Source organism: Oryza sativa, chromosome 4 (assembly GCF_034140825.1).
Source record: "Oryza sativa Japonica Group chromosome 4, ASM3414082v1".
Lineage (NCBI taxonomy): Eukaryota > Viridiplantae > Streptophyta > Magnoliopsida > Poales > Poaceae > Oryza > Oryza sativa.
Window position 1 is genome coordinate 33,095,071 of NC_089038.1, and position 16,428 is coordinate 33,111,498.

The 16,428-nt window shown below is 47.4% G+C and overlaps 2 protein-coding genes across 3 annotated transcripts; one reads left to right on the forward strand and one right to left on the reverse strand.

Moving 5' to 3' along the window:
• Positions 1-574: 574 nt before the first annotated feature.
• On the reverse strand, positions 575-7,349 carry LOC4337166 (beta-D-xylosidase 4). The gene is made up of 7 exons (XM_015780059.3): positions 6,780-7,349; positions 4,687-4,971; positions 3,435-3,604; positions 3,224-3,321; positions 2,101-2,448; positions 1,588-2,004; positions 575-1,502 (listed from the first exon to the last, which is right to left on the reverse strand). Exons 1-7 carry the CDS (start codon positions 7,185-7,187, stop codon positions 931-933), a joined length of 2,298 nt encoding a protein of 765 aa, XP_015635545.1. The 5' UTR covers positions 7,188-7,349; the 3' UTR covers positions 575-930.
• Positions 7,350-11,855: 4,506 nt separating this feature from the next.
• On the forward strand, positions 11,856-14,783 carry LOC4337167 (uncharacterized). Of its 2 annotated transcripts, XM_015780065.3 has the most exons (8): positions 11,856-12,119; positions 12,351-12,434; positions 12,655-12,746; positions 12,843-12,978; positions 13,114-13,138; positions 13,218-13,446; positions 13,572-13,776; positions 14,304-14,783. In XM_015780065.3, the coding sequence occupies exons 1-8, from the start codon at positions 12,024-12,026 to the stop codon at positions 14,388-14,390; spliced, it is 954 nt and encodes a 317-aa protein (XP_015635551.1). In that variant the 5' UTR covers positions 11,856-12,023; the 3' UTR covers positions 14,391-14,783. The 2 variants fall into 2 exon arrangements, with proteins under 2 accessions (XP_015635551.1, XP_015635548.1); XM_015780062.3 differs by having other exon boundaries at positions 12,843-13,138.
• The last annotated feature ends 1,645 nt before the right edge of the window (positions 14,784-16,428 follow it).

Sequence of the window (16,428 nt, forward strand, 5' to 3'; positions counted from 1 at the left end):
GCCAATGTGCGTGATATGCAAGTACGAAAGAAAATGGAGTAGTACGTAGTATATCCTCTCTTTTTCGTCAGCGGGATGTCACACAAATCTGCAAACTTTTCCATGGACAATGGCTTTTGCCTCTCTTTTGGAGCGCAAAGCCGCAAACACAATTCACTCGGGCCTTCGCGCCTCAGGAAATGTGGGCTAGGCAACTAAGCCTGCTGGGCCGCGTGAAGGATAGGCCTGGTCCGGCCCTACTCAAACTTGCGTTGCGTGTGCTCCGGAATGCCACGTACGCATGGAGGTATAGAAATCTTTATTTTCTCGATTACACGGCAGACAAATATCACTGCACACGCAACACCACATTCACATATCCACAAAAACGTCTTCTAACACACCCCTAAGAGAGGGAACATCTTTAATCTCAGCAAAATCCGTTAAAAGTTTACTTGTATATGCATAATATTTATAGGCATCAGGTTTTAAACTTTGGTGAGTAAAATTATACACCCACGACTCCACCATGACACCACCAGCACACTACAGAGGTACAAAAATCTTGTTCTAGAAAGGAGGAACATCAAAGCCCTTGAGAGCAACGATTTGAAATTTTGAATTGAATTGAATGGACGAAAATGAGCTAATTTCCCTTCCAATCAATTACACTTGCGGAAATTTCTTTTTCCAAAGATTACAGTTGCAAATCGACCCTCCAAATAAATCAAATGTTAACACCCACAGCAAAAGACCCACCCCCGAGGATCCAATTCTCTCCAACGGGGGAGTCCGTCCTTATTACACCCCCCATTAACCAATTCTGATTTCTGACGGCCACTCGTAATGCAAATTCCCTTGACGAATCCAATTCCAAACTCCGTGTATCAATCAGATCAGAGGCCCTTCCTCACTAGCAAATCTCCCGTTTAATTCCAACTCCTAATCAATTTAAACCCTCAGGTTGAGCGTGTGCTTGAGGTCGCCGACGTGCAGCGTGTGGCTGCCCAGCGCCACCTTCCGGTTGCCGAGCTCGTCGACGACGCTCAGGTCCTTGCACACGTCCACCTTGAACGCCACCACGCCGGCCTGGCCGGGCTCCAGCGACACCTTCTCGAACCCGAGCAGGTGCTTCGCCGGCGCGCTGTGCACCGACGGCGGCGACGAGAAGAGGAACACGGTGTGCCCGCCGGCCATCCCGCCGGCGTTCCGCACGCGGAGGTGGACGTCGAAGGACAGGCTCCCGCAGTGCTCGCCGGCGGCCTCCACCGAGAAGCAGTGCTCGGTGTGGCAGGCGTGGCCCTCGGCCAGCTGCACGGCCACCTGCTCCGGCGCCGACACGAGGCTGTGCGCGAATTTGGTGTAGCTCAGGCCGTCGCCGAAGGCGTACACCGTGTCGCCGGTGTAGAACCGGTATGTCCGGCCGGGGTAGCCGGTCGACGAGTCCGGCCGCATGCGCATGTCGGTCATCGAGACCTTGTCGGCGAACGACGCCGGGTACCACGTCACCGGCAACCTTCCACCTGAACAGTATGGTGATCAGCTCAGCTCACATGTCAAAAAACTTCTTCTGAGAAAGAGAACAATTCAGAGATGCAATGCACTCACCAGGATTGTGGTATCCGAAGAGGATGTCGGCGAGGGCGGCGCCACCGGCTTCGCCGGGGTAGCCGACCCAAAGAATGGCGGAGATCTTGTCGCTGGACTTGGCGAAGGAGATGTCGAACGGCCCGCCGGACATGACGACGAGGATGACGGGGCCCCTGGAGGCGTTGGCGACAGCCGAGACGAGCTGCGGCTGCTGTCCTGGCAGGAGGAGGCTCGTCCTGTCCAGGCTCTCGCGCTCCACGGACTGGTCGGCGCCGACCACCAGCACGGTCACGTCAGCGCTCGCCGCGGCCTGCGTGGCGGCGCTGAGCTGGAGGCTGTTCCCGCTGCACCCGACGTTGGTGCATCCCGGCTGGTACACGGTGGCGACGTTGGCGCCGAGGCCCTGGAGCGGCGTCGTGTACTTGCACGGCGTACCTGCACCATGACATCACCAGCATTCATCCGATCAGTGCACGAGAATATAATTCTCTTCTTGACCGATCAAATCAGCTTGTCCAGAATTGGTGTCACCTTCGTAGTTGCCGATCATGGTGAAGCTGGCATTGGCGTTGGGGCCAATGACGGCCATGGACTTGATGGACTTGGCGGAGAGCGGCAGCGCGCCGGTGTTCTTGAGGAGGACGATGCCCTGGCGCGCGGCCTCGCGGGCCAGCTCCTGGTTCGACGACGTGCACACGTCCTTGGGGCCGAGGCTGCCGAAGGGGAGCTTCCTCGGGTCGCCGTCGAAGAAGCCGAGTCGCATGAGCACGATGAAGTTGTTGGTGATGGCCCGGTCGACGTCGGACTCCGACAGCTTCCCGGCCTGCACCGCCGCCACGGTGTGCTGCGCCAGGAAGTTGCCGCAGTTCAGGTCCAAACCTGCCACAATTTGGTCAAACAAATAAGGAAAAATGTAAAAATAAATAAACGAAAGGTTGAATGCAGAAGATTTGTTAGTGTAGTATGAACAGAAATGGTCCTCAGTTGAGGAGTTTTTTCATCACGGTGAGGCCTGACAAATCATTAATCTGTTTCGGTCCATTCATCAGTATAGTGCCGAAAAACTTGAGGATAGGTTCATGATACAGAGTAGGAGTACTAGCTAATAGTTATAGCGTTCTCACAAATTTGAAGACAAAATTATGTGACGGTGTAGCACATGATAAAATGCAGCAGAATTATGTAACTTCTCTTTTGCCTGTGGTAATCAGTATTGGTCAAAACTATAATGACAGATACAGAATGGAAAACAGTAGGAGCTACTCCACTTAGCAGTCTTGTACTACTGCACTTGAACATAACTGAAAATCAGTAGTGCTACCTAATGATACCGTGGGTTCACCGACACAGCTTGGAATAATTTCGTCAGGTCAGGTTGCAGGTTATCAAGGCCTATTAAGCTCTAAAGACGCTGCTAATGCCCCCATCAATTACACTAAGACTCCCTAACAACCCGATGGCTACTGCACATATCAACTCGTACTATAATTGCCTAGCTGCTAGGAATCGCGTTAATCAAACCAAACTTTAAAGGAAAATCAACGGTTTGATCTCGTCAGAGGTTAGACCATCGAATCCTGCAACCGCATATTGTCTGTACTACATGGGAATGCATATAGTTAAGAGGTGGTTGTGACTAAGGAATGAACAGTACCTGATTTGATTGTGATGGCAGCTGCGTCTTCAGGGTTCTTGGTGTAGTGTTGGTTATTGTACAGTACGTCAACCGAATCGCAATCCGACACAATGTATCTGCAAGAACAACATACACCATTAGAACAAGAGTTACAAGATCTCTGAATCTTCTCTAAAGCATCAGATGGCTGAAGTTCTAAAAGTGTTAAGAGGAGTAGGGAGAGACCGACCCGTTCAGCTTCCAGTCCCCTCTGATGACTCCTGACAAGAGGTCCTTGTCTGCACAGGTAGGCTTCCCATTGACCTTGTTGTAGGAGCACATAACACTGGCCACATTGCCGTCGATCACGCAGCTCTTGAACGGGGGCTGGAACGTGTCGTCCAGATCCTGCTGGGACACCTGAAGATTCACAAGAACACGAATTGGGACACGAGTATGAGCAATGAACACATGGCCACACACATTGGTGATTGCTACTCTTCTCCCACTACCTCTATTTTCATTTCTAATACTGAATTTTTAGTTCAGTTTGGTAGAACATACCAACAATGCTGGGTGTATCAAATTGTATTGATAAGCTTTTTAGGCCTAAAAAGCTGGTTCTGATGCGACACGCATGATTATGTTAGATGCAGTATTTTTTTTTTAGTTTATCTGATTAGCATTCACAAATTTAACATGCACAAAAGCAAAAGGTTCCAGTCATGTGCTCTGTACTTGTGCGAATAAAAAACCAATCATCTGTATCAACAGTGCCGCGACGCTGCCAGCGATGTGCAAAGTCAGTGTTTTTTATGAGTTTTGGTAGGTAGAAATGGCCAAGATCTGCCATTTCGGGGAACTGCAACAACTCAAACCAGAATCTGAGGAAATTAACAATCTGCAATTTGTTTTATCTATACGTGTTCATACATTCCTGGATCCTTAGTTAAAAAAACCCATGTTTATAAATTATAGCTATCTAACTTAATTTAAGGTTCCGTGGAATGATCAGTATTCTATTCAGGTGCAAAAACCAGCATGTTACTGTCCAAATAACAAGCACAGTGGTGCAGCCACGAAGAGTAAGTACAGAAAATTAAAGTAATCCGTATGGGCCTAATTAACTTGTCGTAGAGGTTCGTCTACATGCTATTGTCGGCGTCATCTCGCAGGGAGAGAGACGGATCCAATGGTCCAATCAACGGCAACGGCTGTACTCGAACATTGATTGGCCACTTACGTAAAATGGAGATGCATCCTCAATTACACTAACGAAAGGGAGAGGTTGGTTGCTGCTACATGGGTCAATCACCAACTGATTCTCACTGTAGCAAGCGGAGCTCATTTACTCGCATGTGTATCACCTGCTGCTGCGGCCATGGCAGGTGAGCAGGCAGTATTCAATTGTGCAAAACGGCAACTCGAGCACGGCGCATTCACGCCATGGCCATTGCTTACCAATGCATCAGAGAAACAAGAAGATGATCGGATTAGCTTACCACGGCGTCGAAGGTGTAGCGCTCGACGCCCTTCCAGTTGTCGACGTCGTATGCGGTGTAGTGCTTGCAGCAGGCGGCGACCTTGAGCGCGTCGCTGCCGCCGCCGGCGTCCTGGAGGCCGGTGACGTAGCCGACGGCGTACTTGCTGGCGAGCAGCGGGTCCTCGCCGGGCGTCTCCTGGCCGCGTCCCCACCGCGGGTCGCGGAAGATGTTGATGTTGGGGCTCCAGAACGTGAGCCCGGCCAGCCCGACGTTGTGCATCGCCCTCGCCTCCGTCGACACCACCTTCAGAAATCAGAACACATCGCACACAGTTTCCCATCCTCTCGTCAGAAAAATATTCATCCGATCAGACCATTTCACCAACTTGTAAAATGTTCAGTGCATTTCACTGGAAATTAACGTGCAATGCATGCATCATGTTCGCTGCGTCATACTCGTAGATAGTAGTACTGAATTTTCAACAACAACAACAAAAAATAATAAGAAAAGAACAGTACTAGTAGTAGTACTGGAGTAGGCTACCGGATAGACCGTGGTCAAGCTGCAAATAATTTGGTAGGTGCAACCGAAGATAAGATGCGAGGCATATGATCCTGACTCTGAATTGTCTCATGCCGCAGCTGGATTCTTGGGACAAAGCTTAATATGGTCTGATGTCTCCAGTTTCAAGGGAACACATGATTAGTCCATGTTATAGCTAATTCCCAAACGAAATCGATCGTACCCAGGAAATCTGGAAATGAGAACTAACTAATATCCTACGACGTTCACCTCATTGTTCTTGGCGAGTTGGAAGGAAAAATGACACTTTTCCAAACTCGATGAGGACAGGAGCTAGGTGCCGATGGAGCTGATGATTAACTGAACTTTGGTAAAAGCTGCACGGAGAGAGGGCCTCACGTACCAGTACTATCAGATTATACATCATGGACCAAGCTTTTTGAGCCTCCATTTCTGAATTAATCCCCATGAGACAGTGACGCCTCAACAGATGGGGGGGAAGCTAAGCAGTGGCTCCTGACGACGAGCAGCGTGCTAGCGTCCAATTAATGCAATCCACGAGACAGTATCATCTTGGGCGCAGAAAAGAAATGCCCATGTCTGAAACTCTGAATCCACACATGGAGAAAGACTGTACATGTCTTTGGGTGCAATGTGCAGCAAGGTCATTGGCCTAAACCCATTTTTCTCTGTGGTCCTTGCTTGCAAACCTAAATGCTCTTTAACCCTTCATGTAATTTTCTTTTTTATAATAAAACCCTTTATGCAATTATCAGATGGATAGGATATTGGAATGCTAAAATTCCAGTGGGGGTCCTGGCCTAGAACGCCGCTGCTACGTACAAAACGCCCGTGACAAGGGACACCAGCATATCCTGCCGTAAATCTTGGACGGCGCAGGCACAGCCATGCATAGGTGCGTTGCATCGCAGCTGTTGCTGGGGCAATGCGTGTACCATACTGACTATGTTCACACACATTCTTTCCTTCAAGCACAGGAATCACATGACGTGCAAAATGATGAAATGTGCTAATTGTGTGACTTATCAGTGGCTATCATCTGATTCTTGTTTTTTCTTTCGTCGCAGTGGTTTTGCCGGTTTGAGCATAGTAAAACGTGCGTTACTTTCACCGTGCTTTTCCATATGAAAATGTGTACCCATTGTAAAAAGTACTTCTAAGCTAGCTACAGTAGATTCTAGGGGAGAAATTTACTATGGTTATTGTTACGGCGCTTCTTTTAACCTGGAAGTAGCTTGGCAACAAGCAGCAGCGTAAATGCGCGGTCTGCGACGGCGAAAGGAAACCAAGCGGAATGGTATAATCCGTGACGCGCTTTTGCGGCTTTTCGTGGCTTGCCACATTGCATGGATGATGAAAAGAAGAAGAACAAAAAAAAAAAAGCAACATTCTCTCATCAAACCCTGCACCGCACTGCACCGAATCCCCCAACCCCACCAACCCGCGCACCACCGTCAAATCGCACCAAACGCGACCGGAAATCGCAATGCAGGTTGTGCAGTGCAATGCAGATCGAAAATGGTGACATGGAAGAGAAGAAGAAGTGGGAGGTGTTGTTGCATGCTGACCTCGCCAATGGCGCGGAAGAGGGAGGCGTTGAAGGAGGCGGCGGTGAGGATGGGCTGCGGGAAGCTGGTGGCGCCGGGGACGAGCGTCGAGAAGCGGGTGCCGGGGCCGACGTAGGAGACGCCGTGCAGCGCCTCCGACCACCACTCGTACGCCGGGATCCCCAGCCGCGGCAGCGCCGCCTGCTTGTTCACCAGGAACCCCACCTTCTCCGCCAGCGTCAGCCTCCCCAGCAGGTCCGCCGCCCGCGCCGCGCTGCTCTTCGTCCGGTCGCAGAACCCGTACCCGGACACCGTCGCGTTCGACGCGTCGCACGCGAACACCGGCGTCTGCGCCCTCGCCACATTATTGCACCACACCACCGCCACCGCCACCACCATGGCCAACACTCCCCTCGCCGCCATGGCCATGGTCGTTGCTCCCCTTGCTCCTCGCCACTGCCACTTTATATAGGCCGTGGCGCGCCGAGAGCGCGCGCGGCGAGCGCGGTGGTTGCGAGTGTGTGTGTGTGAGCTGGTGAGCGCGGCCCGTGACAAGGACGGCGCGGTGCGAGCAAAAAGCCTCTTTATTTTCGTTCGCAGCGTCCCTTGGCCTGCACTCCGCTGTGTTTTCTTTCTACCGAGCCCGTGACCGCGAGCCGATTCTTGGAACCATCTGATGTTTCACCTCTTCGATCACAATCTCGTCTCCAATCTGTACTGTACCTGGCAGAACAGTGCAGCAGCGCTCGTGATATATAAAACCTGTTGGTTTCTTCTGCTTGTCACGCTCAACAAAACTCCGTGAGAAAGTTGATGAAAGCAATGTGAAAAAAAAAAGTATAGTAGTAGCTCGAAGGAAGAAGTTGTTTGCCTTGAACGTGGATGTGACCTGGTTTAGGAGTAGTTACCTCGGTGAAAGCAAGGAATACGGTATGCATGTATGGAGATTGGAGAGGAGGGAGAGACTAGTGTGACTGATCAGTCATCAGTGGCTTGGCAACGGGAGATTCTTGAGAGAAAAGCATGGTGGTTGTCAACTTGTCATGCAAAGGGAAAGGCAATCAACGCAAAAGCGAGCGTATTTTGCATCTGCGATTACCGACACATTCGGTGGTTGGATCAATCGCCACCTTACTGGGGACGGATCTGGTTCTGGTCTAATTAATCTAATCCGCAATTGATCTGTATCCCTTAATCTGACGAGAGAATATTATCAGGATTGAGACGAGAGGCTCGAATTCGACGATGGTTGATGCATGCAGCCGGGCTACCCTCCAATATTCCGTCGCTTCATGGTGATGGCCACATGATCAGGACCAGACCATCGGTGGTTACGTATAGTGTTTTCATCGATCGATCATTTAGAAACACGCTTATACCGTTATACGATCAGGTAGACGGATATACGTATTCACAAGTTTGGTATCCAAATATTCTTTAAGTATGATATAAATATTTTCATATTTGCAAAAAAAATTTGAATAAGACGAATTGTCAAACGTTGTTTAAAAAGTCAACGATGTCATACATTAAAATACGGAAAGCAGCATGTACACCGACTTCATATATACTACATGGATTATGGCGTACATGTCCTGGTCAAATCAAATCTCCCTTCTTTTTGTAATCATCGCAAGGTGGATGTGTACACGTATTTAGCTCGACGGCGACACGCATCGGGATCAAGTGGCTATTCCAGGCAAATGGACCTGAACGGTGAGGTTATCAGGTGACCAACCGATGAATGAACCCATTATAAAACTGCACATCAAAGAGATTTCCCCTCTACCCACAGTCCCAGACAGAAGTAAAACGAACAGACAAGGTGGCAGGTCAAACTAAACTGCCAGCAAGTTGCCTTCCAATTCTAATTTAGTACCACTCCTAGTCCAAAATGCAGTTGCTTTGGTACGCAGCAATGGCCAACTCTCTTACAGTTACAGGTCAATATGCTACTAGCGTAGTACTAGCATTTGCTTGCTGGGATTTTCAGTTTTGCCCGTGCAATTGGAGATCTATCACGTCTGAAGGGTGAAGGGAGTAGATACTATATACAGTTGCAGTGAGACCTTCCTGGCTTTCTGAATCCAACATCATGCCTGCATAGCACGAAGGAAAGGGTCGTCAGAATGCAGCCTTGCAGATACTACTGCATGTCTGTATCTGGGTTGATTTCGCTTCAGAACAGAGATAGCAGAGCTGATGAGATGATAGTGTTTGTTTTGTAGCACCTCTGCGATGATCATGGAATATGTCAACGGGAAGCTCAAAATGTCCTTTCCTTGAATGCTAATCTCGATCATCAACTGAGTATTTAGATATGATCAGTATGGCCTTTTCATCCGTAAGGACAAGCTGACTGCCAAAAAGTACGATTCCCTCACCACTGATAGCCAGGTTGGTAAAGCTGCAATCTGCCCTAAATTAACAAAGTCTGTACAACCCGAGTCTCCCCTTTATCTCCTCAGATGACAGCAGATATTTTTCCTGGGTTAATTAGGAACTTAACCTATCAAATAGGAAAAGTTAGGCCTTAAATAACCTAATATAAATTTTGCTAGATGCTAAGGTGAAAATCGGTATGGAAATTTCATAGACATACCGATACCATTTCCATATAACTAATAAATAATAATAATATCATCTTTACCAACTGTCACCGTTTCTAAAACTTAGATTTTCTTAACTTTTTATCAGCGTCCTATTAAAGTAGACCATACCATTTCTAACCATTTCCAACGTTTTCACCCCAAGAGCACATCGCGAGACGGATAGCTACTAGCCCGCGCTACGGCCAAGCCGGTGGCAGCAACTGGCTGTGTAAGACTCTATTTAGAAGGAACTAAAATTTTTAAGTCCCTATCACATCGGATGTTTAGACACTAATTATAAATATTAAACGTAGACTATTAATAAATCCCATCCATAATCTTAGACTAATTCGCGAGACGAATCTATTGAGCCTAATTAATCCATGATTAGCATATGTGATGCTACAGTAACCATTCTATAGTTATGAATTAATTAGGCTTAAAAAATTTATCTCACAAATTAGCTTTTATTTGTGTAATTAGTCTATATTTAATACTCTAAATTAGTGTATAAATATAGAGACTAAAGTTAAGTCCTGATTCAACATCACCCTCAAGTGTGTAGTGCTGCTGGGCCTGCTGGCCGCCTCCTCCTGGCTCCTGAAGAAGGTGGCCGTTAGGCAGGAAAACAGGACAGAATGCGAACGGGATCCGCGACCTCACGCGGCGTCGTTGTGCCTGCGCGCGGGCAGAGCAGTCAGCCACTCAGCCATACGTGGCCGCGCGCTGCGGCCTGCGGGCTCGCCTGGTCACGGGCGCGCGCGCGCGGTGAAACGGCCGCGTTCGTCGGCGCGCGGGATCCCGCCGGCCACGGAGACCCCACTGCAGTACATGTATCTCCGTGCATTGTAGGTACCCGGCCGGCCCACCGGAAATCGGCTTGTCACCGTGTCATGTGAGTTCAGATCGGAGTTTTGATTAGAAGAGAGAGAGAGATCGGAGTTGAGAGAGGCGTATGCTGCATGCTTTCAGCCTTGCACGATCCAGCATTTTGCTTTGTGGAGTTCGTTGCAGTCTTCAGTCTTGCAGAGCGAAAAAGCAACATCTGTTTCAGTGTTTCACCATGATGAGCACCATCTCCCCTCTCTCTCTCCGCTTAAAAAATCATATTGACCTATTTATAAAAAAAAATAGCTAATACTTAATTAATTATGTGCTAATGGATCATTATGTTTTACGTGCTGGAGGAAAGTGTTCCCAATCACGAGGAAAGAACACGAGCACATACTCAGAGAGAGAAAATTTAGCGAATCTGATGCTCAAACTAAACTACTGCATAAGACAGTCACATACTCAGTTACTCCCATAGTAGTATATCATTCTTGCTTTTAAAGGGGGTTGGTTTTTGGCATACTACATTTTTTTCGTTGTTAGTGGCATTCCTTGAGGCCTAAAAATCCTCATTTTTCACTTGCAAGATGCTCTTGCATCATCATTGAATCGGTGGATCCAGAGTTCGAGATATTAGTGCTAAATTATGGGGCCGTGGGACTCCAGTCCTTGCTTACAATAAACTCAATGCTTATTGTGTTGATCCACTCACGATGCTGCTCCAAAGCGGAACAACAGTGATACCGTAACAACCTCATCAGTGTCCTAACTCCTATCCCCCCAAATAATCTTCAGTTCACCAGGAATGGCCTATATCCGTCCGTACATAGCTGTCCCGAAAACATCTCTCACGCCATCCTCAATATATGATCAAGATGTCTATCTAGACTTTTGGTTGTTAATTACTAGTTGTTAGTACATTTTTTTCTTCTTCTAAAACCATGGCAGATATATTGATTCAGCTTGTTCTCTTCGTCTGAAGAACCCTAATCTGACAAATAATGCTAGTGCTGCAGATCTAAGGACTGTCCGTCGACATTTCAGGCCTAAAACTTGACAGTATACTAAAAAAAAAATCATTTGATGGGATCCAGGACAGACAGGATACTAGAAAGTCCACATAACAGTATAACACACGTTGTAGTAGCACTGGTCATATACTCTTGTAATAATAGTGGAACAAAATGACAATATAGACAATTAGACCTACAACAATCCATGTGCTCCCTTTGGCTAGGTTAGGCACCATTTCTGTCGTGCCATCATCTGCATCCTGCACGCCGCATCCGCACATAGCCACTCCACTACTCCAGCTAATAAGCTACAGGCTGCATTCCGTCGCGCCGCGCCGTGACAATTCCCGCTGTATCATCCGTTGTTCGGATCGAGTGCGTGCTGGTCCATGGAATCTTGGAGCTCTGCTCCTTCATGTCCCATCTATTCTGTCGTGAGGCCGAGGTGTAGCTGGATCACGGCGTGGCCCAGAACTGAATTTCGGCCCACGTTCCGTCCTGTTTGATTCGGCCGGAAAGTGTTTGTGGCCCACGTGCGGCTTGTTATTATTGGGCCGGAAAGTAGTTACGGCTCACGTGCGGCCTGTTTTGTTTGGGCCGTCGCTCTCAGCGTCTCCGCGAGGGCGAGGGATACGCCGCCGCCGCCGCCCGCCGACTTCTCCATTCCTAAACCTCCACCACTAACCTAACCCCCTTCTCTTTCCGCCGCCGGACGCCGGCGAGTACCGGCCGGATTCTTGGCTCGGCCATCTTGCCTGCCTCGCTGCTACCTGCTCGTTGTGTGGAAGAACCTCTCTTCCAAGGGAAGAGTAGAGGGAGGCAGGGAGGGGATGGGGGAGGAGGTGCATCTGGGCTTGCCGGGGCCCTGGGCGGAGGACTACCGGGAGAAGGCCGATCACTACACCACCAAGATCGGTGGAGTCCCCGTATGCCTTTGGTTTTGCCCTCTCTGTGTATTCTTGATTTCGTTTTTTTTTTTTTTTGGCTCGCTCTTCTTCTGTCTGAGTCTGCCCCAGGAAGTTGCAATTTAAGCTATTAGCCTGTTACTGAAACTGTGTTTTGTATTTCTTCATGTTATTAGCGATTTTAGTTTTCTATCCTTCCCAAAGGTGTTTTTGAAGCTCAGTGATTTGTTCAATTGAATCAATTGTATGCAGGACTGGCCAACCGAGGATATGGGCATTAAACCTCACTTGCTCCAATGCGGTTTATGTGGAACCAAGTTGTGCCTTGTTGCTCAGGCGAGTATTTACTGTTTCGCAAGAATTCAGTACTTGCAATAGGAGCATGTGTGGATGAACGTTTGTATGAGAAAATAGAGCAGTAATAAGATGCCTGGACATTTGTTACAATGCATTAAAGTGTATCAGAGCTTATTTTCCTACTGATTTATGACGATAGAGTGCTTCTACCTCGCTACTAGTACTGTTGCTTCGTTTTTATGAGATGTGATGGTCTCAGGTTCATGCTCCTGTGGCAAAGTTCAACATTGAGAACAGGACTATCTATGTGCTTGTTTGTCCGAAGCCAAAATGTGGGACGAACCCGCAAAGGTGAGCATGTCTCCCTTTGTTTCTTTATGTAATATGATTATAGTTTACAAGTTAGCTTGGGAATTTTTATGCTTTTCTTTTTCTTTTTCTTTACAGTTGGAAGGTCCTAAGAGTCCAAAAGTGCCACACCAGTGCACAAACAGATGGCAAGGTTGACGAAACAGATCAAATAAACGGAAATGTTTGCTCAAGTGAGCCTTCTTCTTCAAGTTTACTGAACAAGAGCCATGAGGTCAGTGATGATGATTTCGATCTAGATGCCTTAGCCAATGCACTTGAGGAAGCAGCGACTTTAGCATCTAACTCAAAGAAGCAAAACAAACCAAAGCGTAGTAATGCCCCTATAAAATGCCCTGTAGGAAAGCAGAAAGTGGATGATCCAAGCTTACCAGGTAAAGTTAAAGTCTTAAGTACTAAGTGCTATACTCACAAAGTCTTATATTTTGATCTCATAAAATTTTCTTCTTGCAGTTCTTCCTTGCTTCTACATCTATTATGGTAAGGAGCAATTTAGAGACAAAGGCAGTGTAGGTTCAAATAGCAGCAAGTCAGTTTTAGCGAAAGAAATTGCAGATGTAGCAAATGACGAAGAAGAGAAATGGGAAGGAGAAAACTATGAATATGACAGAGCTATTGGTGCTGACAGAACGTTCTTAAAATTCAAGAAACGGTTGGATGCATATCCGCAGCAATGCTTTAGGTGGTTAAATTCATATGTCCTTGCAAACTCATCTTTCAATTATGTGATGTACTGGTTATCTATTATGCATTAATTGTCTATTACCTTCTTGACTTTCGGAACCTGAATTTTGTGATGTTATGCAGGTATTCTTATGGTGGTAAGCCACTGTTGGCTGCAACAAACCTTCAAGATTCTGGCACATGCCAGCTTTGTGGTTCACCACGCCAATATGAGCTACAATTGATGTCTCCATTGTCATATTTCCTCCATGAAGCTGGTGATGGTTCCTCAGATTATGCACCTGATGGCTGGACCTGGCTGACTCTTATCATATACACCTGCTCAAAGGTATATTCTCTTCACTGATGCCAAATAAATGATGGAGTCCAACTCTGAAAGCCACAGATGCAGTTCCTTAAATATTTGTATTGCATAATTGATGAATAAGCACCATAGCATGAAGAACGTTGCAGTTGGACACCACTACCTATCTAGGAGTATCATTTATCCTGTCAAATGATCTTCCCACAAAAATATATATAATTAAATGATTAATACTTTGTTATATGGAACTTTTAGCCAGAAATCATAGTCTAAAACTTAGTGTTTCTGATTGCAGATCAGTGCACAATTCATCCTTAGGAATTATTTCTGTTATACACTAGGAGTATATGGTACTACTATCCGAGATCCTTAGCATTCAATACAGTAGCAGCAGAGAAACTCTAGTGGTGCATTAGCAAATTATGTGTAACCAACTGTCCCTGTTCAGGGTTTACCAGTACTGACAATTGGAGATACTTTCAGTTTTTCACTGTCTTAATTTGTTCTCATTCTTACATTTTGGAATATTCCCTAACATTGATCTACTGCAGAGCTGCTGCCCATCCTCCTGTGTTGGAAAGCCAGGCAGCTGCTGCTGGGGAGTAGCAGAGGAGGAGATAATGATTCAGGAGGATTAAAGTCCTCCAGTGCCTACAATGTTGAGAAACCAAACCATTCCTGGTTTGAGTGCGTGATGTGCGTTTTCGAATGCTCTTTTCCAGTCGTTGAGGTCGTAAAGCTATCTGTAGTTCATAGGAGGCGATCTACTATACGTGTTCTTGTTGACATTCCCTGTTTCAGATTCTTTTAAATCATGTATTCCTGTTGTTTGTCTGGGTTGTCAACTCCAATGAGGGAGAACATGTCAAGCACTTGGTCGTTTCTGTAGTGTGATCCTTTGTACTTTGTAGCATAGTGTTGCCTTGTCAATCCCAGCCATATATTTCCTGTCTTGGTCTGGAACCTTCTCAGATTTGTTTGGTAGAGCTTAATATATAATCATAGTACTACTGGGTTGATACTTTGATTAATACACCTATTGTGAGTGATAAAAAGGACCGATGCCTATGCATAATACATGATAAGCTACATAATTTGGCCGTCGTGTTATTCTGTTGCCAACTTTACAACTGCATCGATGCGGATTCTGCACTTGCAATTTGTTTTAAAATCCTGCCAGGCTGCCAATAAATGATTTATTCGTTTGTGCTGATAATGTTATAGCAGTAGTTTCCGGCCATGTTTTCCCCATTTTGAAGAATCTTTGTACGAAATACTACTAGATATATAATACAGCTCATGACCCACCCATCTTTGTACTTTGCTAAGGCATCTCAATTTGCAATGCATATGGTGAAATAATACACTTTAGTGCCTGATTTTTGCTCAGAAATGTACTAAGGCAGTATATAGTACCAGCAACTGTTGGTTCATTTAGGCAATTGGGCTGCACAGAAAAACATTATTATTAGGATAAGGCATCGTTTTGGAGGATAGAAAAGAGGGGATAGTGTGTGTGTGTGTGTTTTCAGTTTCCAGTTTCTACACCGAATTCGCTTGATATTCTTACTGCGTTTCTGAATCCATTCGTTCCAAACATACTCATGTGCATGCAAAAGCAAAAGGTTATACTGTACTGTAGTACGGAGTATGTGCTACAACCACCGCTCGTCCGTTGTTCTGAGCATATGCTAGTCTTGGGGGCATCCAATTCCAAACCAAAACTCGCATCCCCGTCATCCAAGGGCAAGATGTGCCGCCTCGGCATTGGACGGGCCGAGTAAAACGCCTTCCTCGATCGTCTCACTCCCCCACCCTTTGACCTGTCGCCGTCGCGTCCGCTCTCCGCTTTCCTCTCGCCGCCTGCCTGCCTTGGCTGCGCCTACTCACCACCAAGTCACACTACCCGACGACGGATCGAACGCGGCGCGGCGCCGCGTGGACGGGCGGACGCAGCGAACGGGCGCGAGGCGACGGCGACGTACGTACGCTGCGCGCGGCGGGTGGAGGCATCCGAGCCGGGGAGGAGGGGAGGGGAGCAGCTGCCGGCTGAGCTGAACGGTCAAAATTCCCGTCGCTTTTTTGCGGTGCAGCTTGCGCGTTTTGGCCGCTCTTTCCACGTCGGTGTAGTGGTGGAACCGGTGGTTGGATGGTGGTGGAATGGAATGTGGATGCCTTTCGGTGTTCTTGCTCCATATGGCGCTGAGTAACCAGTAACCACATATGCATGCATGTGTGGTACTAGTAGCATAGGTGGTAGGTTCCGTGCGAGAGTATACGATGGTGCAGGAGGAGGAGACCTTTTTTCTCGCAACGCCACTGCATTTAAGGGAAAAAAGACTTTATTAGGAGTAAATCTCGGGTTAGCAAATTCACCAACTGTACTGGAGTACCAGTGGAAGTGAACTGGCCCCTATTCATGCAGAAGTTACTGACAGACCAACCGTTGACCGTTCGAGAAAATCCGTGCAATTCTGCTGGATTTGCCACCTGTTCGTATGTGGCGTCTGATGTTCACCTCAGGTGGTCCACGCGCCACGAGTCCACGACCTGATCGAGGCAGCCGGCGCACGACGCGTACGTACGCGACGCCGCCCGGGCGAGCCGCGGCTCGTAGGAGTTCACTGCATAATAATCTAATCATGGTTTGGTTGATTTTTATTCGATGCTCCTCCC